This window comes from Venturia canescens, chromosome 4, assembly GCF_019457755.1.
Source record: "Venturia canescens isolate UGA chromosome 4, ASM1945775v1, whole genome shotgun sequence".
Classification (NCBI taxonomy): Eukaryota; Metazoa; Arthropoda; class Insecta; order Hymenoptera; family Ichneumonidae; genus Venturia; species Venturia canescens.
In genome coordinates, this window is record NC_057424.1 from 13296198 (window position 1) to 13321265 (window position 25068).

Genomic DNA, 25068 nt, shown 5'->3' on the forward strand with positions numbered 1-25068 from the left:
TGACTCCATTTAACGCGTGTCCCGGCTCGGTCAAAGCTCCTGTGAGAAAAGCCGAGTTTCTGTGAAACAAACAACCCGTAACTCAGTTGAGTGTTTATGAGGGGTCCAGTCGTAAAAGTGTATGGGAAGCGCCTCTCGTGTTTCGGCCCGTTGAATAGCCCACAAACCTAAACTTACAGATATACATGAGAAAACACCGGATCAACCCCTGAACTTTTTTCGTTGTCTTTCTCGCGAAGAGAACGAGAAAATTCGGATGGAGGAGAAGGATGGAGGGATGCGAAGAAACGAAAAAAACATTTTTCGAAGAAGATGGAAGAAGAAAATAAGAGAAAAGGACAGAAAAAAGTGGTTTTCGGACGAAAAACGAAGAAAGAAGGATTTTCAGGAGAGAACAAGAGCGAGAATGAGAAAAAGCAATAAAAAAACGAAGCAGCGTGTTGCCAGATCGTAAAACTCGGTCTGATCACCGCTACCAATTATCCCGCCGTTATCTGAACGTTATCCGGAACGTTATCCACCGACTCGGGTCCCTCTTACAGACGAGACGATGCTACTGAGACTCTCCCTTCCTCTGCTCCACTCTTACAGCCTTTCGCAGCTCCCATTTCCTTCCGTTTTCCCATACGCATACGTATACACGGGGCATTTCATTTCGATTGAATTTCTCAGCCGTAACATTATTCTGTTTTGATGGAATCGATAAAACGGAATTACTTCAATCCTGAATTTATGTCATTTTCATTTTTCTGATAAAAAATCTGAATTTTTTTATTAAAACATTCTCTCGCTTCTAATATGTGAAATGTTGAGAAAGAAAAATTGCTTAAAATAAATCATTTCGAGTAAAAACATTCAAAGCTCACAATTTTTTCAAACTCAGTTCGATTCTCACTTAATTGATAAATGATAAAAACATATTTTCAGAGAGGGCACAGTGTGAAACCAAAAATTTGAGCGTACCAATTTTGAATATTGGAAAAAAATGTTTGATTCCAGAATTTTCATGGGGAAGCCCATGGATCGAAGTATTGGAAGTTTCCATGAGATCTGGTACAAGCAATGTATCCTCTTGAACTATTGGGAACTTCAGCACCCCAATGAGAGGAAAAGTAGAGTAAATGGGCTGGCCAGTATATAGCTTTATCTACTGTTTCAAGAGTCCTACCCTACTTCTCGTATTTTACTGCAAACGAAGTGATTCCCACGTCGTAAATGGGAGCTCGCTACATGCGAGTCTATTCTGTTTCTTATTACACTCGAAATTCGTAAAAGAATATTTTCGTGATGGAACAATACGAGGGAGACGAGAGAAAAGATTGATGGAATCTTTGTGGCACATTGAAGTATGAAATTTCGAGATTCTGTTGAACATTTAATGGAATCGTGATTTTTTATTGCTGAGCATGAACATTCAGATCGGTTAATTTCTCTTCAGTCGATATTTCAGTTTCTCTCGAATGTATCTAAAAACGAATCGAGCCAAAAACAGAGTTTATTTTCAGCGTTTTGTTATTCCATCCGATACTAATTTTCGATAAAAAAAAGTTTATTCAATTACGAGCCGGCACTCATCGTTGCGATGTTGTGGTTTCAATGATTTTCCATTGTAATTTCATTTCACAATTTCTCTTCGTTTTTACGATCGGCAAACTTTTCTCGTGGATATATGCCAGAGTGAAACTCCGTGTACTGTGCAGTTTCTTTATTTATCATTTCTCGAGTGTTGGCTCGACGTTAGCCGTGAATTCTCCACTCTCGGACATCCCCGGCTAATTCGACACTCGATATAGCGAGACGCTAATGCTCGGCCTCACTTCCGCGAGATAATTGAATCAATCTGTGCGCTAATGCGACTGACGAGAGAGAGCTGTGGCTTCTGTGTAACAGACAAGCTTACCATGTGCATTCGAGAATTCATACACACATATATACATATCAAAAGTGCAAACATTCAAAATGTAACGAGGAAAATAGATAAAGAGAGGGAGAGAAGCTTTCGCTTATTTCAAATCGATCGTTCGTTCCTGCTTCGCGGTCACTCTCTGCTTAGATAAAGCGACACAAATTTCAGCCCTACCAGAGATTGAGCTTATTCTCGAACGTACAGAATCATGACGTTAATACACCAGGCAGTATAATTATTATATCTGAAAACCGAGAGCATCCCGTTTCGTTTAAAAATCCTGGGAATACATCGCTGCAGGACGCTTGCAGGGATCCAATAAGAGTTGACGTCACAAGACACTCCGGTCTTCCATAATTATCCTGAGAATTAACATAATTTACTCTATCGAATGCTGGAATGCTGCACACGTTGGAAATAACATTTCGCGATAATTATCTGCTCTTTTACTTTAATTGTCTGTTAAAACACGTGAAGCTTGGACAGCAGGGACACGACGTGGCAGGTACACGTTGTAAAATGTAACTCATGATTAATCTGTATGAAATAAATCGTTACCATTCCAAATTACTGTTGTCTGGATTATTCAGAACAATTTTCAATCACACGAAGACCTACGATACTTTCAGGCTTTTAATGAATTCCTGAAGAATTCTCTTTTTAACGATTTCGACGAATTTTCAAAGGCACAATAGCAACAAAATTTTGTATGTGAATCTGTCTATTGGTTTCGATAAGATCGATTTGCTAACTGACCTAGAAAGAACCCTAAAAATTCCTCTCTGTAAAATTGCCTCTCTGTGTAATATGCAGTGTCATGAGGGCGTGTAAGAGTGTTGTAATAGTTTGTTGATATAACTGGGCTCGACTTACCGGCTCTGTTGCTCTGGTCGATCATCGGTTGAACGATTCTGCGTCTCGCATTAATGAACCTGTGAACAGAAGAAGAGGAACATGAGCATCAACGAGTTTTAACGAAATGGATTGCGACGAGAATAAAACAGGTCAGAATCTTCGGAACGATTTCAAAGCTTATTTTTCATATGTGAGGAAAAATTTCTCACGAAATCAAACCGATAAAATCCCTAATACAAAAATCCAAGATCGCTTCATCCCCTAAGTTTGTGGCTAAAAAATGAGAATCGTTCCAATATCGCCGTATCAACGGAATACACGAATAAGAAAAATCCTCCGCCCAGCATCCGAGAAAAGGCCCCTTGCCAGGATTCCCCCTTCAACAACTCGGTACATGTCGCTAAGCTTTTATTCATCGAGTCCCCAAGGAAGGAAGATGCAACCGGAAGATTTCTTACGCGCGGACAAACGCTTATCGAACAATGGGAATCGCGCCCATGCTCTGTGGTTTCCAAGTTGCGGACACGAGAAGGCTTGCCTATTGCTCAAAGGGCGTGAGCCTCTTTCTGGACTCTTCGTGTCCGCCATACATATATTTATAACGTCGATGAAGGATTAGTACATGGGAAAATCGAGAGTAAGAGAGAAGAACGTCTGCACGAGGAATAAAACTGAAATGAAAAAAAAAAGGGAGAGGGAAAGACGGTTGTTGGTGGGTGTACGCGTCAGCCAACGTCAGCGTCGAGGCGCCCTAATGGGCGCAGACGCCGGAAGTGATTGGGTTTCTGCTCGACTGAGCCGAGTCTTGCCTCTCCAACCTTTCTCTTTCCACCCCATCCTATTGCGGCTCTCGTTCGCCAAAGATGCTGAGATATTATCAATATATACATACAGTTATACGTATCAAATGTATATCTGTCTAAGAGTCATTCTGAGAGAGAGGAACGAGAGATTCTCGAGTGCGCGATGAGGCCCCTGGTTTTGTGGTAGATCTTTCTTGCTTAGTCTCACGCCTGGTCGATTCCCGCAGGAGAGTCTTATGAATAATAATAATTAAACTCTTCTCTGATCACCCTCGCTTGGTGCTGTTCGTACTTTTTCTTATTTTCTTACTTTTTGGAGTTTTGGGATCGCGTGAATTTGTGTTTTGTGATCGGGAGTGGGGAGAGTCTAATTTTTCCGAGTTATATGCAGAAATTTGTTTTTATATTTCGAGTCTTAATTGAAATTCGAGTCCGAAAGTAGGGAATTTGAGATGGAAGCTTGCTAGGCCTTCTTTCAACGCGATTGCATGAGCGTCGATGGGATATTATTTTTGGGAAAGAATTTTGGAATTTTGGTTGTAATTTTGAAGAAGTTTGTCGTGATCTATTGATTTTGGAAAATTTGGCGGTTGCTTTTGGGAGAGTGTGTATTTATAGGTGGAAAATTCGAGGTCCCTTTTCAGCCTCCGGTGCTTCTAAGCGCCGTTCCGATTTTCCCCTTTGGCCCAGGAGCGTAGGCGGCATGTCACTGCCAGCTGACTGTACCACCCCTTCGCCGCGAGCCAGGACTCTGCTGGCAGACCACCCCCGTAGCTGAAATATCGCCCGAACAATGGCGCGCACCAACCAACCGACTTTCTCTCTCGCTCTTTCCTCCACGCCAGCCCCAAAAGCGAGGGACGGAGAAAGACTCAGCGTCACGATTCTCCCTCGGGCCAGTCAGGAGAAAGAGAGCTAAAGTCCAGAACGCAGACACAAAAACGGAGAAGCATTTACTAAAAAGAAGAAAACTTGAGAAAAAATATCGTCGCCTCGGCCGGAAAACTTAACCCGGCGACGCGATAAAATTTTACAGTTGAAATGAACCTCGTGCTTTTCCCTCCCTGCTTCTTCTTCCTCCCTTTTTTATTTATTTTTTTAGTCATCCCTCAAGAATATTTGGGCTAGGTGTTCCTTCTTTTCCTGCGTGGGACTCGTGCTCAAAGGGGATTGTTTTAGTGTATTTTTTGCTCTCGAATACATTGAAGGAGAGCCGATCCAGTGATCCAACGGATTGACCAATTTTTTGTACAATTCGCGTACGAGCATCCCTTCAAATTTTGTTTTCACCTTTCCCGGGGTTTGACTTCAACAAACATTTCTTTGGCACGTTCATCTTCATATTTTCGTCTAGTTCGTGGCAATGTTAATACGAAGAGCGTACAGGCCAACGTGTATCGAAGAATTCAGAGGAGTGCAGGGGGATGTTTTCGCCGTCGGTGCATTTTCGTGCTCGAAAAACTCTTTATTCTTCTTTATGGGCGAAAAGCCCGGGGAAAAAAATGTAGCGAGGTTACGAAAAGAGCTCGAGCATATGACTGTTCTTCGTGGCAGAAAAAAAACGTGGCATATAAAATCCAGGGTAAAATGCCTCTCGCGGTGTCCTCGCTCTGGGGTGTCTCTCGAATGGTCTCCCTCGCTCTCTCACGTCCCTTCACCGTGACGAAATTTAGTGCGCTCTGAGTTGTGCATACATGAATAAAGCTTGAATTTGCTTATACGCGCGTATAATAATAACGTGTCGTAGGAAAACAAAAATAAAGAAAAAAAGTGAAAAAAAAAAAACACGACGTACGAGCCAAATATTTGTTTCCATTTTTGAATTCTGGGTGCAGACAGTTGAACAGGCGAGTGAAGATGAAATTTCAGAGAAAAAATATATCCAAAAATATTGAAACGATGAAAAAGTACTGGTAAAAGTAGCGAAAAAACAAATTAGTAAAAATTCGTGATTGCTCTCGAATTTGTATAATTATTAGAATATAATTATAGAATGAATTTGTATAAAATTATTACATCGTTGGAGGATGTTATTCACCGACCAAATAAATTTCGTTTAAACAATGGCGATTCAACGAGAAAGTACTTATTTTTGAACTTTCCCATATTTTATTTTCACCCTTGCCGTCAGGTTATATTTTTGCAATGTGCATTTCTGTAATAGGTGAAAAAAATACAAGCCAGAGATAGAGAGAGAGAGAGAGAGAGAGAGAGAGAGAGAGAGAGAGAGAGAGAGAGAGAGAGAGAGAGAGAGAGAGAGAGAGAGGGAGAGAGACGCGGTTAACGATGATTACTGTCGCCCCGGTGCAACATTTACTCTCAATTCTGGGAGAGAATTTATCGCATGTACTGATGAAGACACGTATATACACACAGGTGTATACATGTTTATAGGCAAAGAGGGAGATAGACGATTTGCAATTATCGGAGAGGTTCCATTAGTTAACTGCAGTCGATACCGTGGCTAGAGAGCACTGGAGCTCTCTCTCTCTCTCTCTCTCGTGCGCGCATCAAAACATCATTACTGCAGCCGCACATGCAGTTTGTACGCTTCGAAGCTAAAGGTTCTCGCACCTCTATGGATGTCGCTTATGCACTATATTATTGGTAATGAATTTTACAGTTGTACGTGCATTTACGCATATGAATACGAGGACGATGATGAATCGTTTTTATCCATGGTTCATTATTGATTTTTTCTTCAATGGTGGCAGTATTGAAAGACGATGGAATTGAGTCGAGGGATTTTTCGAATTCCGATTGAAATTGAGGAAACTGCGAAAATATTGAATTGAGAGAATTAAATAAAATCGTTCATATTAATCTCTTCTACAAAGTTGTTCTACGTATTCGAGCTCGTATTTTTCGTATCAATTTGTACGGAATTTCACGTTTTTTTATTCGCTACTAAATACGAGGAGAGTGCTCGCACGGGCGCGTCCGATTTATCGATGAAAAATTCAATGAGAGTTCGCACATCGTTGCGGAGTTTATCTCCAAGAGAGAGGGCTAACGAGAGAGAGAGAAAGAGAGAGAGAGAGAGAGCATGCAGATTTGAAAAAAAAAACAGAGAGCATAAAATAAAAAAGCTGAAAAGCTCGGACTGGAGGCTCGTGGTCCATAGGACAGTGTGTCATGGACGTGGATATGCGATCAGAGATTGGATAATATTCTCTATCTTCCTCTCTCCCTTTCTACATAGTAGAGCTTTCAGGTGGACACGTTATGTGTGTCAACAGAGCGATTTAACACGCGAAGTGTCACTGATAGGCGACGCCACGTACGTCGTCGAATAGTGAGAGCGAATATGCGAATGCACTTTTTTCACCCTCATATGTGCACGTAGTATATATACACATACAAATATTAGAACACAGTTATATGGGAATGTGTACATTGACGTGGCTGCGTTTAATCTATGGCCGTGAAAACGGGCGTTTTTTTCCCGAAAATTCGCTCCGAGAATTTATATAATTGTTTTGCCGGGGTCGGCGGTAAATTTTCCAAAGGGCCGATAGCGCCGCCTGCTGGCTGCTATTCCGATCTCTACGGAATATAAGAGAGAAAAAAGTGGGAAAGGCAAAAATGCATCTCTCTACGGTGCGCGGGGCAGTGGTACACATTTTGCGTGTCTGGCTCCGAAATTCCGGCTCCGGAACTCACCGGAGCCGATGTTGATGGCCGCTTCAACGATTCGCCCAATAAAAGAACCAGCAAATATACATCCACCCTCTCAGAGGGCACTTCGCACACTTCACGTGAATGTATTGAATCTCGACGCGCATGTGTGTTCGTCGTTTTTACGCTCGATTCTTTTCTTCCCTACCTGTCGTTCGGATACGTTACGGTAATTGCATTCACCCACCCCTTTTTTTCGACAATTCCGCGCGCTTCGACATTCTACTCGCTCTTACTTTCGTCCTGGATTTTCCATTAAACTCTACGGAGTCGAGCTGCCACCCCATAAATTATGGGAAATAAACAATCGTGAGGATAGCAAAAAATTTCTGGAGAAGACGATGCCATTTTGAATGATGAAAGACTAAAAGAATGAAAGAAATAAGAGCAACGTTGAGGAATGGCAGCCCAATTTTATTTTGAATTTTCACATTCTCGACTGAGTAAATAACTGTCTCAAGTTTTTCAGGTTCTTTAGGAATCATTTGGATGCTCATATTTCTATAAAATATTTCATTCAAATATCACTAAATTGGGTGAACATTGAAAATGAAATTTCGGGAATGAAAATAAAGTTGGTTAGGAATGAATAAATCTTGTCGAGTCTCAGGATAAAGTTCACACCCTTTCGTTTCTCGGGTCTCGTCGGCGTCGTCGTCGTCGTCGTCGTACGGCAAGTGCGACGAAATACGAGTTGAAAGCTCGCGACGACAGGGACAGAGAATATCAAAGTTATTGGCTACGCAGCTGTCGCCGAAAACCCGAGAGTCCGCCACGGTACGGAGTCGATTGTCACACTGTTGGCGAGCTCTCTCTCCCTCCGGTTGTCGCTGCCAGTAACAGCAGCTTCCTCGTGCGGCCACCAACTCTCCGGCTCTTTCAGCCCATTTGGTATCAACTCTCGCCCTTTCGACTCTCCTCCCTCTCCCCTCGCTGCCCCCTTCGACGGGGTCAGACTCATCGTCGCACTCTCGCGTCGTTCCGAGGGTCCTGACACACACCCGGCGATAGAATGGTACCTGCTGCACGGCACACACCCCGTCGACGGTCCCTGCGTCGACTCCTGCACGACCCTTCGTTCTCACTGATGCCATTACAGTACAGCGAGAGAACCGGAGAACGAGGCGTCAGCTTGTAACAGTCTCTTAAACTCCCGACCTCTCGACTATTCTCCCAGTTCTATATCCCCGCGATCCGTATGGATGTATCTCACGTTTCTATGACCCTTGGAACGAGGAGCCAGGTCCGGGGGCGAAGTGGGCTGGTTCAAAAAAATCCTCATTTTCATTTTTTCAGTATCGTCGTTCCTCGTGGCGTTACGTTCAATAGAAGGGGAAAATTCACCCAAAAATCCACCTTTCCAAAAGTTTTTCTGTGCAGCAAATGGTCCTTTTGATTTCTTGGATAAGATCGACCATTATCGAAGGAAAGCTTATCAAACGTAACGCTGCGTCAGCAGGGACTCGTCGTTGCTCCATCGTTCCAGCTCTTGCTTAACCCCGTTCCCGTTTCGCTTCTCGAAACGTGAAAATAGTTAGAGATACGTATATGATGTGACGTAACAACTGCTGACGTCGTTATAAACTGCGGGGTAACTCACTTTCGTGTCTCATATTGCGCCAACCCCTGCCCCACTTTGCCAGTCCATTCCCGCAACATTTTTCTCCGGACTCTTTTACTCCGAGGACGAGTTTGGTTAAAGCCCCTTTCACGTGACAGATTGCGAGCGATGCAATCCACGTGTATTCACTCGTAATTCGTAAATCTCTCGAGAAAATGGCCGAGGGGATGAGACGGTATTTTTTTCGATTTTTTAAAGGGTAGAATCGATCTCGGAGGAATTGGAGGGTTGATGGCAGTTACCACCCAGTTTTTTTCCACCCTCGATCCTCGCTCGGTCCGAGATTTGCTCCAGGCGCGTAATCTCCAAATGCTTTGCTTCCACCTCCGTCTTATTTCTTCTGCTTGCCTCCGAGTTATAATACAAACGTAAATATATAAATATTTATAATGTACATATGCGTCGTATAAAAGTCGGAGATAATCGTGATTGTGGAAGCAGAAGAATGGAGATGCGCTTTGAATTGAGCTATTTGCATTTTAAGAATCTACGGCGCAGATGCATACGTGTCTTTACGTACGCGTGTGTATATATCCATGTGATAAAATAAGGGATGTTAAGAGGAAGAGGATAAGGGTCGTTTAGATTGACCGCTTGGTCGGCTCCCTATGGCCCTAAAGCGTCCTCTTTTACCATCTCTATTTCGAATTCCTCTTTTCGTGCGAGATCGTTTATTCCCCTTCTCTTTTCTCTCCGGATCGTTTGCCTGGCCACGCGGTTTGCGTACCGAAAACGCACAGTCGAATGTCTCTACATTTTGGATTCCCGGCAAAAACGACTTACATCCGAATGTGTACGTGTATGTATAAACGCACACATAAATGTGAAACGGAGTGAAAGGGAGCCCCCTTTTGGCTCACGACTCCCGCTGGCACTTAAACATCTCCCGTACACTTCCTGCGCCTCCTACGACGAAAATCTTCCTCCTCAGGTTTTTCTCATCCCTCCAAAATCTCCTGCCCCTTTCTTGCATCCCGGAGATTTAGAGGTCAGCGATAAAAACAAAATAAAATCGGAATTTTTATTCGCGCGAAATAGAATACTCGTGTTCCTCCGGTGCGGTACACGAGTTTTTGTTTCTTTCGTATTCCTTCCATATGGTTTATGGGTTAGGAGGGTTTTTCGCTCTTTCTTTTTTCTTTTTTTTTTTTTTTTATTTATTCTTTGACGTTTCTTTACATTGGCTTTTTGCCCCCGGCAGGAGCAATCCTTTATACTCGTATATATAAGGAGAAAGGCGAAAAAAAACGATAGAGAGAGAGAGAGCAGAGCAGAGAGTGAAGGAAACTTCGCCTCCTGAGATTCTCGTCTCTCAAATGCACTTTTTTCCTTCCTCTTTTTTTTCTTCGAGCCTCGCACGCTTTCTTTAGTCTCGCTCGCGCCATGGGGTCTTACTCGTCCACCTCGCGGTCTCCACCAGCCGGATACCTACACTCCATGGAATTTGAATCGGCTTGTAATAAAATCCGGTCTTTATGCGACATCCATGGACGTTACACCAGAGGCAAACCACCTTTTTTTCTTTATATCCACTATAGATGAACGCACGTGTGTATATACGTACATGTATATTGGCACAGTGCTTTAACAACATGAAGCAATGACAGGCTATATCTGCGTTTTTCAAGAAATACTGTTATGGGATCGCGAAATAGGGTGCGGGTATTGTAGCACTCTTGCAATCCTTATTATCAGACCGAAATACTGGTAATTCGAGTATGTCCTGCTGCACACAAAATCCAATCAAATTCTTTCAGTATTATTCATTTATTTGTATTTTAATTCATGCTTAAAATGAAATGAGGAATAAAAAGAATTCAAGTGTCGTAAAACCGTGGACAAATGTCAATATTTTTGAATGAAAAGAAATTTTAGACTCGAATTTAAGAGATGGAATGATAAAACAATATTTTTTTTAACGTTTAGCTGGATTTTTAGTTAGGAAGACATTTGGAGCATTGAAATATTGCTTTTTTGCTTTTACGGTACAAGGAAATTTTTCTTTTCGTTAAAGTTTAAGCTTGAGAATTTCGTGGAGTGTTCATCGGCGTGAAGATTAGAAGCGAAGGGAGCGACTAATGATAATAATGCTCGACTTATTTGCTTAATTAAGGGTAGCGATCATGCCTCCGTGTGGACGAACAAGAGAGATTTCGTTTTCCATCCTCGTTGCTCTGCTCTCGAGAAGGATGCTTTTCGCTATCGAATCTGGTGCAAAGGGCTTCTCAATTCAAGGTATAAACGTAATACGTGTTAGGAGCCCGAACGACCCCCTCTCCGAGCCTCCCTGGGGCGTATAATTGCCCGACTGTGTGAGCCTCGAACGTTGATAGCGAAGTCGAAGTAAATCGGATTATTCGGATATCATCTGCGTAATGTATGTATGCGGGTGTGTACGCACGCGAATTCTCAACTACCCCCTACGAGCTCTTTCTACTTTGCCGCGGTTTAGAGTTACGCTTCAGACTCCATAGACTTCCGAGGGGGTGTTTTTGCTACAAACCTCATGGGGGTTCAGCAGCAGTCGATTCTAGAAATCGCAAAGACTCATCTCCCTTTTTCTACTACTTTTTAAATCATTTTCTTTCAGAAGAATTTTATAAATTCCTCACTATGCGCACACGTGACATCAAAATAGAAAAATGTACGAGCAAATCCCTCACGACTCGATTCCAAATTAATTAAAAAAGTCATTATAAAATTCAATATATTTATAGCCTTACAACAAGTGAACTTTTGTTTTTCCCAAGCAATAGGAATCTTCTCAAAATACATCGACCATTAAGGACGGGTTTGGTGAAAATATCGAGCACTAGTTTGTTCGGGCACTCGACTTGAAAAATTTATCCATATTATACACAAATTTCGTGTAAAAAAAGTTCGATTCCAACGTAAAAATCTCCGTCCTTGAAAGGTTAATTTCAGGTAAAAAAAAAACTATGGTGTCTCCACTGAACAATTGTAAAATCAACGTTTCAAGAGTTCAATTGATTTTGAATAGGGCTGTACGTTCTCAAGGGTGGCTGACCCCCGACTACGAGGAGATGAAGGGTGCGCACCGCGTGTCCATTGTACATACGCACACTATGTGTATATACATGTTTGTATATAATCGTACACAAAGTGATCTTTCGAGGGTGTATAATACATGGTATGGCGTACGACATGTTTTTCTAGACAATTTGTTCGGCAACATTAATCACCGAGGGTTCAAGCAAGCGCCGAGAAAGAAGGAGAAAGGGGGTTGACAGGGGGTGACGACGACGCGGGGCTCAGGCTCATTGCCGCGTGCCACAACTCTCAAAATCCATATTATACATATCTACTAATGGGGGCTCGAATTATTTTCCATGTGGCAAGAAAATGCATTTTTTTTTCATTTATTTTAGTGCAGAAATAGCGAGCTTTGGCGACTGGTGCGGCATAAAACAAAACCGGTATTGTGCACTGCTTATTGTTCCACTGAGACTGTTTCGGTAGCGAGATATCACGTGGCTTTATTATCGCCGAAAAACATGTTATGAATTGCAAAACCTCGGATCAGTAATAACATCGTTTTGTATAACTTCAGAGACGATAACGAATATACGCGGAAGATTATATTTCATGGGAGACCCGCGAGTGCAAATTTTCTTAAAAGAGCGATGGAGATTGCGAACTTAATAACCGCGTGTCCGTGTATTAACGACAAGGCTTGAAAAACAAAATGACGTTTATTGCAAGACAAGTTGGGGCTGAAAGGAAACGAGATACGTCTTTTTCCTTCGGAATAGTTAACGTTCCAGTGACGTCGGGAATACACACGGACGCGTTGTTCGCTGCTGCTGTATTCGTGAAGCATATTTACCGCCACACGGAGAGCGAGAGCTCCGCGTATATCTATTTTTCACAACGCGCATACACGTATATATTCTTGGCAAACTACAACGTAACAACAATGCAAGCAGCGATGATTATCTGGAAAACTAATTTCGCGACTGCGGCAAGAGCGAATCGGAGAGCGCCCTCTCCTCTGTCGTTCTATATTCGAGCATGCGGCGACGTCGGGCAGCAAACCTCTATCGCGTTGCTCGTGCTATTCTCTAATCGTTGAAAACAAGTGATCGCTACGTATTCGTTGTATGCGGCCTCTTGTGAATGGGTGGAAAAATATTGGAGGGGAAATTGGCGATGCGATTGAGAAAGTTCATAAAATGAGCTCGCGTTTAACTTTCAATGAATCTACCGGAGACCGGGCTTTCGGAATTGACCCGCAACGAAAGTCGAAAAGCTTTTGAGAACTGCGAGAAAAAACGATCGATGGTAGAAACAAGAGGGACAAACTTGGCTTTTCCATTCCAAAGGTTTTCTCACAAGTGGTTTATTCTTCCCGATAAAAAGGACATTACCGTATGACATTTATAAGAAAGACTAAAGAGATTTGGCGTAATTCAAATCTTGTCGATCTAATCGCTCGATCTCACAAGCCTCGAACACGAAACAACACGCAATTTGTTGTATACTTATATATCATGTTATACGATTGTTATATAGGAAGTTTATCCGAAGGGCTGAAACGCAGGGACGCACGTATTTCCGTACGTAGAGAGGTCCTCCTGCTGTGGCTATTTGTAATTTTCATTATCTCGGCATAAAGGGGCCGATTTAACCGCTGCGGCACGTAGGGAGTTAATAGGAGAACGCCGCAGGGTTGTTCTATAGGGGTAGTTTTCCGAGACGGTCCAAAGAGGACTCTATCGCTGTGCTCTCATTCCATCTCCTTGTGCATGCTCGTGTCCCGCCTTCCCGCCGTTTTTGAGGGTGACTCTCGACTGGAGTTTTTCCAGTTTGGAACCCTGAGGAGGCTTGCGGAAAAAAATAAAAGCATGCAAGATTGTAGATGGTGGAAGAAGAGGAAAGAAAAACTGTTGGAGAATCGTCGTACAGAATCTAAGCTGTTTGTCGATTCCGGCCGCGATTTCTGACGTCGTTCCGGGACGTAACAACAATTTCCCGAAATCTGACGAAATTGGTCCCACCATTTTGTAACCTATATATTTATATATACGTGTGTATATCTTCCTCGACGCTGGCGGATTTCACTCGAGCTCAATCCAGCGCAGGGGAGCTCCGAAAGAAAAGAAGAAATTCCTCTCCCCTCGCGCGGCGGTGTTCGGCTTTGCAACGCTTGTGAAAAGGATAGCCGCGTAACGGCGTTTATTGGCTGTTTTAGGGCCGTTTCTATGCGCGACACATTGTCGCTAAATAACGCCCTGGAGAAAGCCCACAGCAGAGCAGAAGAAAAGCAAGGAAAAGTGCGAGATATTGGTCCGAAGGAATCGAGTCCAGGCTTTTTTTCTCATGAGCTTTGAGCTTTGGCCCTTTTACCAAGGGCTGGCTCGTGTCCACTTTTATCAGGCATAACTCCCATAACACCGCTCTCACCGATCGTACATCATGGCAAAATTGAGCCCTAAGGTGGCAGCAACGAGCTACCCTTATTACCATCACCCCTTGGCCTGACCCCTCCCCTCGGCAATAATGTCCAATTGCCCATTAATATTAAATGCGAAAACCTCCGAGTCCGTTCGCCCCGCGCCATGTTGGAAAAATTAACTCGGTTCTTTCGATCTCCGAGTTTTTTCTCAAACGTGGAGCGAGGCTCGGAGCGAGCGGTCACCGATGCCATCGGAGAAGCACAGAGCCAGAGGGCTCGCGATTAAAAATGTATTAGGCCCTTCGTTTTTTACTCCAATTTCGCAGAGATGGAGGAGAGAAGAACAAAATGCGAGGCGAGCTACTCGGAAGCGCCATTTTGTAATTTCTTGATGGAAGAACGTGAAGAGACGAAGCGAACGGAGCGTGAAGTAATTTTCAACCTGTCGAGTCCGACTGTCGCAATTTTCTTTGGTCATCGGGCGTGTATTATTACGAAGAGGAAAAGAGAGAGTGAGAGAGAGAGAGAGAGAGAGCGAATAATGAGGCGAGATGGAAAAGGTATCAGGGAAGATTCAGCGACATAATGGGTCAACTAAAATTCCCATCGGTTTATGGGCTACTCACAGTCGAATTGGGTTTAAAAATTCATTCAATCTCACGAAAATTGGCAACGCCATAACTCCGTTGTGAAATCACGATATTAACAGTGCGCTTAAGACACTGAATCGAGCCTTTTTATACACATCAAATTCGAATTGGCTTAATTTGTAAATAATTTGATTCCACGTGAAACTGCCCTTGTATTAACGAAAGGGAATGCGAAAGGGTTGCCCATTTCTCAGCTAACGATTCTCCCTCGATCCCAGGAGAGAACGAGCGCGGAAGAGTAAGAGAGAGACGGAGCAGAGGTGGGCTAATACTCATTCGAGTGTAATCGGGCTCACAAAACTCCATCACACTTTGCTAATAGACCCTCTGCCACGTTTCCCAGTTAGGGGGTGAGAGAAATACCCGCAAACGGATGAATTCGACTCGTGGCTTTATGGGCGGTACTATAACTCCGAATATACCGAGTGTGCGGCAGCAGGGCTGCGTCTCACTCACGCGGTCCTCGTATTTGTGACGTTAAAATTTTGCTTATATACGCGAAATGGGGAAGAGCCTCGGGATCGTCAAGACCGACGGGAACAACGTCGTAATAGCCGAAAAGTGTCGATAGCGATCACTTGTGTATCCCGACAATTTTCCTCTACCCGTTTATACCCTACTCGACTACATTTTGTCAGCGTCTCCGTACCAGAAGGGCCGAGCTTTCGATCGAGTTTACTTCACCACGATGAAATAGCGGCGCTTTATCATTGAGCAGGAAATTTTGAAGAAACACATTATGCCAATGCACTTAGGCCTGTCGGAAAATCCGATGAAAAATTAACGTCAATCACGTTGAGCTCGAGACAATTCTGCGACAAATTTGAACCGCTGCGTATCGACCCTCCCGAGCGCTACAGCAGCCCTCGGTTTTCTCCGTTTTCTCCAGCCTGTACGAATAAGAGTGCGAACTTATCTATCGAGCTTTAAAGCTAGCAGAATAATATGCCGATAAATAAGGATGATGCTCTCCCAGCTTCCCACCGGATGAGCAAGTCGTCTTATTTGAAAGGGCAAAATGGCCGGCCATATTTGAACATTCGGAATCGTCGCCGAGAGCTTCGGGTGACTAATGCTGATCAGCTGGCCCGGCGCCCCGTGGGAGCTCCGCCCAGCTCGGCCAATCCAGCTCAGGTGACCGGGCGTGGTGCCCGTTTCTTCTGCATGTCATTGGCCACAATTAGTTAATTGATAGCCGCGGGCAAGGGCGCCTCGCGAATAAAAAGAAAACCGGCAGAAGACCTTTCTCTCGAGGATGTCGCGGTGTGCCGATAAGATTTTCCGGTGAATTTTCGTTCACCCCTTACATAGACACGTAGACCCCGACGTATCTTCGTTTTTCTAATTACACCGGAGAGCGGAGACGCATGAAATTACCATTAGCTTCACCAGCGTGGAATTTATATCTACGATCGGACGCTATGGGCTGTGGTAGCGCGGCGGACTCGCGGACGAGAGATGTGCGGTAGGAACTCGGGCTTCGATGTATTACAGTTTTTATCTACCCCGATCCTTTTGCGCGGTCGGAGCAGAGCTCACGGAATACAAGCCCAGGCGAATGAGAATAAGAGGAACGAAGCTCCGGAAACGGAGCGCGAAGAGCGAAGGAAACGGAGATAGAAGGAGAGGCAAATACGAGGCCCGCAGGTGGCGAACCGATCGAGATTATCGGTGAAGAAGCAAACCGGAAACCGGTAGCTCGAGCACGAAGGTCCTCCATCACTCGGAGCTACTCCACCGAACAAAAAGGGTTTCGACTTCTCTCTAAGTGTATACAAGTACACATACATTTAAATAGAAACGTATTTATAGTTCTATCATACATATACGATCATTGCTACTCGAGGTGCCTAATAACACAACGTAATAAACATTTCACTTCCGGTAGGCTATCGCTTGTCACATTAAATGTCTAAAGATTTCGACAAATGATTTTCTTCAATAGAATTGACTCGCATTCAATTTGTTTCGTTGATATATTGATTGAAGAGGTTGCCAAAAAAATAAGAAAACAACGAACCATAAATTATGGTTAAACCGATTCATAAGGTTTCTAAATATTTTTATGATTCACTCGCTCATTATCGAGAAAAAATAGGAAGCTGTCGAACTCTTTGCCTAAACGTCCTGTAAGTAATAATCGTTGACGAGTGAACTTAGTTTTTAAATTTTGTAAGTTTTTATTCGAATGAACATGTGAAGAAAGACACTTGTTACGCTTAAGATATTGAGTGCAGAGACCGAGTTTATGAACTTTCATAGCCTCTTCTCTCTGTCTCTCTTGATTTTATTCTCTCGAGGAGGCGAATCGTATCTTGAATACACACCATCGTGCTATGTATATGTGTGAAGGTAGAGTATGGTGTGAGATTAGAGCAAGCGAGAGAGAGAGAGAGAGAGAGAGAGATAAAAAGGGAATGAGAGAAGGGTGTGCAAATATATCGAACGAGTAAATAGGCTAGTTCTCCATTCTGGCGTGGACGGGCTTAGGCAGTTTCGCTATGGCACACCTGTGGAGCAAATTTACGAAATGTTTACGACCCTTTCCTCCCCCTTCGCACTGGAATAGACCGCGACTCAACAGACGACTGTAGAAACTAACCCCCTTTTCCCTCTGTATCTTCCACTTTCACCATTTCTTCGTTTTCTCGTCCTCTCTCTCGCTCTTACTTTCTTTCTCGCGCTCTTTGGCGAGGGTGAGCACAGAATATGCCGCGTCATTCGGTATTATTACGTCGTCGCCATCACCATTTCGTAACCCCGAAACCCCTTACCATCCAAGAATCTACCCTCTGTGAAAAAAAGTCACTACTAACACCGCACGTTCTTCCCTTCCCACCGACTAAAATCTTCCTAACTACCCAGAACTCAAATAACCTTGACAAATTCCACGACCAACCAGGCTAAGGGATAGTCACTCAAATTCTTGTCGAATCTTGGCTTCGTGCAAAAATTTTATCGATGAAACGTATATTGTGTTTGAAACAAATACTGTTTGGAAATTGTGGATTTAATGATGAGTGAACGACACTTTTTTTTGAAGTATTTTGAAAACTATTGACCCAAATTATTGTCAAGCAATAATCGAGTTGTGATTCGGACAAAGATTGATAATGACGAGTCTTTTATTTGACGAAAAATATCATGCTTCGAGATTCATGTTGCTGGCTCAATCCGTCAGACGCAGCATAAAAATCGGACCTCCATTTCTCAGAACATCATCCTGACTCTCATTCAATTTGTAAAATCTGCTTTTTTAAGGAAAAAGGAAAGAAAACATTGACGAGGGTGTTGTTGAGGGTGAGAAAAGGCTTTTCGTCTTCGGCCACCCTTTCTTCGACCCCACGAAAATTCAGCCTCCCCCTCACGTGCCCTTTCTTTCGCCTAGCGAGCTGGCAACACCTCCCTTGAGTTATGAATGTGCCCAATTACATCTTAAAAGCTGTGCTCCATTAATTTTCACAGCTGCTGCCGCTTAATTGGTAGAAAGAGAGAAAGATAGAGAGGAAGCCTATCCTGATAATAAACCCGGAATTCCCGCACTTGTCGACCAAGAAAAGCTGGACTCTCGTTCCTAAATTCGCTTTTTTATGCACCGAGGGGACACACTCGTTGAGAAACACACCAAGTTTTTTCTTCATTATCACACTCAAGGTCGTAATCGTTTCTATTTTGGTAATTAGTCATTTTCCTTGGGGACTTTTAACGTTACTATTACTCGTGAAATACTCGGAGCCTTTCATTCGGAGCCTGTAACTCAACACTGCACACGAAGTGCCACCGTCAACATATAAATAATGATAGTCATATCAGATAATAATAATAAAAAATGTGATAATAATAATGACATGAATATCACGATAGGTATCGATAACCGGATCTTATTCTCAGGTAAATAAATAGCCACATAAGTGGGGAATCTGAGCCACCCAAGTAGACCTTGTTACCGAGGGAATATACGAGCACGAAAGCCACCCAGAAACGGTGCAAAGAGAGCCACGAGTGAGAAGAAGTTAGAGAGGAGCAAAGGAGAGACAGAGAGAGGGGGAGAAAGCAAAGAGAGTGACCCTTGCTTTTGATACCCTCGCTAATGATAAAATATTTCAAGGTAATATCTTCGGCATTTAGGAAAAAACTTACAAAAGCTTTTTTGTCTTGGAAAATATCACGTAAAATCCCAAAAGTTCAATGTACCACGAACCTTTTTTAATGAAATTGATGGCGATTGCAACTTTTTGGAGTTCTTTATTCTGTGATTGTAGTACGAAGGAGCGAAGAGAGTTTGAATGTTGAGAAAGAGCGATCATGACGTTCCGCATCGGGAAAATAAACCATCAGCTGAAATCGTGCACTCAGGAAAATTTCTCCCTCTTTTTCTATGATTTCCTTTCCAGGGTAGTTTTGTGACTCATGGGCTTGTCGCGCCTCGAGTCATGTATCATTGGGCAGCTCCTTCTCTCGATCGAGACTGCCCTACGTTTTTTTCATGTATGTATATCTATATATGAATTGAGGGTCGAAGCAAAAATCGTCTACACTGCGACAAAAGCGAGCAAGAGAGAAAGGCACGGGGCAATGGCCCGTGAACTACCACCGCGACGTAATGACGCGGTTCTCCTTTCAAAGATTGCATCGCTCGCACAAAAATCTTTTGCGACGTTGTTGCCGAAGGAGCTCGAAACGCACGATGATTACGATTCGTGATGGTTAAATAAACATACAAATATATTTTTATCGTAATAATAAACGAGAATAAAATGATGACATTTTTGTGAAGGTCCTTTCAACCGAATCAACAAATCGACGAATGATAATTCAAGTTTGTCGAGTCTGCAATGGAAAATATCAAAAATTTAACTGTTTGTGAATGGATTTAATCGTTTTTCTAATATCAGAAAAAAGTACGATGAATAATTCCCTTCACAACAGTTCGCTTCCCGCCATTGAGGGCGTGTACGATCGACTCCGAGGTTGTTGAGTTCTGGCCTTCCTCTCTTCGAGAATCGATACGCTGGTACGAAGAATCCGGATGAGATTTCGCGTTAAAATATTGCGAAAAACCTGGCCTATGGATGGGTTGAATTTATGTGGAGTGGAAACAGTCGCAGCGCCAACGAGGAGGATCGCTCGCATATTATTTTGGAGAACTCTTTGGCTTCCCTTCGCCAGAAACGAGGTCAGACATTCGAGGGTGTGTTGGGCCGGAGACTCGGGAATTACCATGTGAAATGCGTGAAACCGCTAATCGCGAGTTGTAGTAAAAAAAGGGCTTCGAAGACTCGCGTTGGAGTGGAGAAATTTCTGAATGTATTTTGATTCTTTATAGAGGGAAGTTCGTTCGAATATTTCAATTCGGGGACAACAAACAGTGAAAAGTGAATGGAATTAGCAATTGAAAATTTGAAACAAAATTGAATCACACCCGTGCGAACCACTTTTCAAGACATGTTGATATAAATATGGAACATAATGGGGGACGCCATTTTGGAAAAAAGCCTTTCGCGATCCTTTCGTCTTTTCCCCGAGGCCAAGACATTTGCGGTCGAGTGAGCGGACTCGGACTCACTCTCCTTATTTCCGCAAGGGAGAGGGTTTATCCTTTTGGGTAGGCCCTCAAGGGCCGGAGGGTTTCTTTTGCTATGGTGGGTTAAGAGAAACCCACCGAAAAAATGATGGAGAGAGAGAGAGAGAGAGCAGGATCTCGATAGGTTACGAAAAATATTCCAAAGAAACCTCGGACCAAGAGCCCTCCGGGAGACGTTCAGATCATTTTCCATCTTTCTCTTTTTTTCATACTGGATCCGTTTTATTGCTACCCAACACAGCAGCAGGAAATTACGAGGAAGTTATTCCGCGAGGAGGACCAAACGGAATGTTTTTTATTCCTGACAAAAAAAACGGCTGGAGTCGACATTATTTCGAATTAAAAATAAAATAAGTTCTTGATTTCTTTTGCTGTGTATAATAATGAAGAATTACTCTTGGCGAAATGAAGGAGGAGAAAATAACTCCTAATGCCAAACTCCAGTCCCCGCATCTTCGCAATATATGTAAAGATATATGAGAGCATGTAAGAAAAACCTGAAGACGAGGGCTAGAAACGAACCAGGACGAAAAGAAGATTCCTAAAAAAAAAAAAAAAAAATCTATGAGGATTGTGCGACAGCGGTGTATTTAAAGTTGTAAGAACCAATTTAAAAATCGCACTGCAGAGATACTGCTTCATTTTGGGGGATGTATATACAGACGTATGAAAATGTATATAACGTACAGTCATAAAAAATATATATATTTATATAATTGCGGTATTTTTTTTTCTTTTTTTACTTTTTTTTTCTCGTCTCTTCACTTATTTGAGAGTTTTGGGCGAGAGGAGAGCCAAGAGTATGGGAAGAAAGTTGGATCCCTTGGAATCTTAGTTAAAAGAAGCAATTATAGAGGAAGAGAGTACAAGCGAGAGAAGATACGAGACAGCCGATAAGGAAAACTGATGATCGTCTTTGCTCCAAGAAACTTCTCTCTCGCTGGCTCGTTTTATTTCCTTTATTTTTAAATTTTTTTCCTTTTATTCTCTTGTTTTTCGCTTTTCTGTCTTTCGCCCTGTGGCTCCTCTTAAATTGTCCGATTTTTTTTTTTTTATCTCCCGATACGAATCTTCGACGTGAAATGATAAAGCGAAAAAAAGATCGAGAATGGAAATCGACTCGAGGAAGATAACAATTGTTGGAGGATAATTCAATGGAATAAATGGCCCAAAAAGTGGAGGCTGGAACGAAGGTGAAAAGTCTCATCAATTTTTGCTATTTCTCGTCGTGAAATTACCACTTGAAACTGTATTTAATGTGCATCCGATATTTCGAGTGCATTCTTCATTCGACGAATGCTTTTTTTTTCACAAGCTCAGTTGATTTCTTCCCAGCTAATTTCCCCGGCTTTACGAAAGAGAATGTTTTTCCTCGAGAAATATTATTCGTCGAACTTACTCATTCTGCATGAGAGTTTTGCGTTGCTACTCGCATCCTCGGTCTGCCACATGGGTCTGTGGGAACAAGAAGTGGGAGGAAGGTAGTGACAAGGAGAAAGACGAAGAACGAGAAAAAAATGGACAGAGGAATAGAGAAACTCAACGGATTCCGGTCGCTGCTTCGCTCATGTAATTTCGTACACGAAGGAAGCTGCGGAGAGGATCGTGAGGGGCTTCACTCTCGCTCTCCCTTCCCATCTCTCCCTTGGAATAGTGAGGAAGCGTGTTTGCAGATCCTCTATCGGGGGGTTTGAGCTCCCGAATCCCTCCACAGTTGTGTGTAACGAAGTCCCTTGCCCCTCGCGGCTCACGACGCCGAGAGAACACCCTGAAGCCGTGATGGTTAGGGGTTGAAGAGGCGGGGGCTGAGAGGGGGCGGAGGTTCGTTGTAGTCTATATAGACGAGAGCAGAACAGAGCAGCGGCAGGCGGCGCGAGGCAGATAAGAGAATTGCACTGTCAAGCCGGAATGATATATTTGACCAACATTTCCATATAACCTACCCCTCTACTTCAACCCCCTCTGGCCTCGCACTCTCTCCCATTCCTTTTGCAGACGGGGGAAGCTTCGTCTCTCTTCTTCTCAGAGGGAAAGGCATCACTCGAATCTCTCATTGCTAGCTATATTTTTTGCCCATTTTATTTCTTTTGCACTGCTCGGAACCGATCGCGAATCGTCTTCTCTTCTTCGTTTTTTCATTCATCCGTATAGTATATATATTCGTTCTCGTGCGAAGCGATAGAAGAAAAATGAAAGAAGAAAAGGAGCTTCGATGCTGTAGAACGTTGGGCCTTTCCGTTCCGAACGAATGAACACACTTTCTCGTCGCTTTTGAATATCAAACAATCTACAACGTTGTTATCCTTTATTCGTATTTTATATTCTGTAAGGAAATATAGATTTTTTAATTAATAAAAATGTGTGAGCGAAGAGAATGAACGATTGTGCCAGTCCCCGGTACGAGATGAGTGTGTCATATGTACAGGCCATACCCATACGTTGATAGAGAAACAGGGAGAGCGAGAGAGAGAGAAGGAAAATGTACAACGAACCACCCGCCGAGCTCTGCGTGTGTTAATTTGAATCGAGAGAGATTACGCCGGGGCTCCCTGTCGGGAGCAGCCATTTTGTATCAAAATGTCGATAAAGGAAGTCCCGAGCCTATTGCAGGCGCACGAGGTTACATCAGTCAGAGGCAGACGTGCCGAAGCGAGATGGCAACACAACGAGCGCGTATCTTCTCGTGTCTTCCGAGACCTCATAAAATCCTACTTACAGTACTTCAAATAATTTTCCAGGCTTTATTCATTGAAATATTACGAGGCTTCACGAGTGACGTGGGTAGTAACCGCAGGAGATAATAATCAACGAAAAATCATGAAAAACTCGTTTGTCGAAGAAAACAACTTCGTACAGAAAACGAAGCGGCAAGAAGAAGAAGAAGAAGAAGAAGAAGAAGAAGAAGAAGAAGAATAAACACTGAACTCGAATCGCTGACGCGGTACCATTTTGTGACACAGTGTCTCGACTCCATATCTCACGATCCCTCGCAAGCGACTCCCTTAAGCCAAAATCCCAATAAACTTTTCACTGCCCCGAGCACGCGATCGCGTCAGGATCAAGGTCATTGGCTTCGACAAACAGCCGAGTTTGAGAGAATAAATAAACTAAAAAAAGCCGATCAAGACTGAAAAATGAAACGACGTAAACGCGAGCGTTCGGGGCACCATTTCGGGAGATTTCTATTTGGCGTGCTCGAGTCGTATCGATGTCGGATACTCGCCGTTTTTGGCGAGTAAACACGAGAGACAGCAGGATATGCAATAACTACAGGAAACATCACGACTCAAACGTATATACATACACACGTTTGGATCACGAAAATGTGTGTTTCGGCACGAGAGAGAATGAGCAGGCAGAGAGAGAATTCGGTGAGAGAAACGACGGACGTACTGTGAAAACGTCAGTCATAATAGCACGGGCAATCAAATGTTCACCGGATCGTAACGCGTGGGAGGTTAAGGTAGGTGGAGGAGAATTTCAACTATATAGAATTCTCGATCTCCGCATATCTCTGTATTTCTCCTTCCCCATCCTATTTATATCCGCGTATATATCTATTTTCTCATTTTATCCCTCTCTATAGCAATCTCTTGTTATGTTTGTCCGGCTGCAGAAGACGAACGGAGGTTGGAACAAACCCTCAACAATCTCCATATCTCGTTGAATCGACGCTACTCTCCTCTTTACCATCAGTTTGACTCCTGATGCTCTTCCATGATGCTCTTTCAGTCATCCAAACACAAACACGGATCCTCTCTGCTCCCATAAACATGTATATCGACCGAGAGATAAAGTGAGAGAAGAGATCGTATATTTCATGTTTAGCTATTATAGTACGCGAATTCTGCGGTCTCGTCCTCCGGACATTCAACCGGTCGTCCACCAATTGTTTGATACACGGCCGATTAAACGATCATTGTATGATTTCGCGATATATCTTCATCCCATTCTCCCTCCCCCCCCCCCCTACCCCTCCCCCTTCCTCTTCCCTTTGGGAATATTGTTTCAACAACTAGACGTACGAATTTCGAGAGAGCACGCAGCGGCCGAGAGAGGAAGAGAGACATTTCGCGTTTCCGTCGTTACACCCTGTAGATTCTGCTCTGTCAAGCTGCAGCTTCCGAAACGTATCATCCACACCGGAGAACCTTTTACCTCGTAGACTTTGCAGGTTTGCAGAAAATTTATGAGTTTCTGTGGCATTCCAAGAGTTCGAATGTGGAATTAAACTTTGGTGGAGATGGAGCGAGTTGTGACGTTTTCGATGCGATCGTAAGAAAGTTTTTCATCGAATTTGGGGTTTTCGCGTGTGCTTAAATATTTTTGGAAAGGTGAACATTTTTTTTAGTTCAAAGATCCAAAATGTGTGACAAATGAGTCGAGCTTTCATTCAGAAATTTTAGTTGACCCGTGAATTATTTGATTTGCACCGATTTCAACAAACTTCCACCTAGTCAGTAACTTCAGCGAATAATACAACGAAATCCCAAGACGTGAAAGCTTCACCAAAAATAAAATGAAAATAAATAAAAGCACAATTCAGACTTGATGG

At 43.2% G+C, this 25068-nt stretch overlaps 1 protein-coding gene across 8 annotated transcripts in view; it reads right to left on the bottom strand.

Moving 5' to 3' along the window:
• The window catches only part of hth (homothorax), a 365547-nt gene that overhangs the window by 23873 nt on the left and 316606 nt on the right, over nucleotides 1-25068 (bottom strand). For all 8 annotated transcript variants that reach the window (XM_043415959.1, XM_043415956.1, XM_043415958.1 and 5 more), the window contains one exon: nucleotides 2780-2838. In XM_043415959.1, the coding sequence (XP_043271894.1) occupies nucleotides 2780-2838 (59 nt within the window). The remainder of the gene's footprint in view (nucleotides 1-2779; nucleotides 2839-25068) is intronic.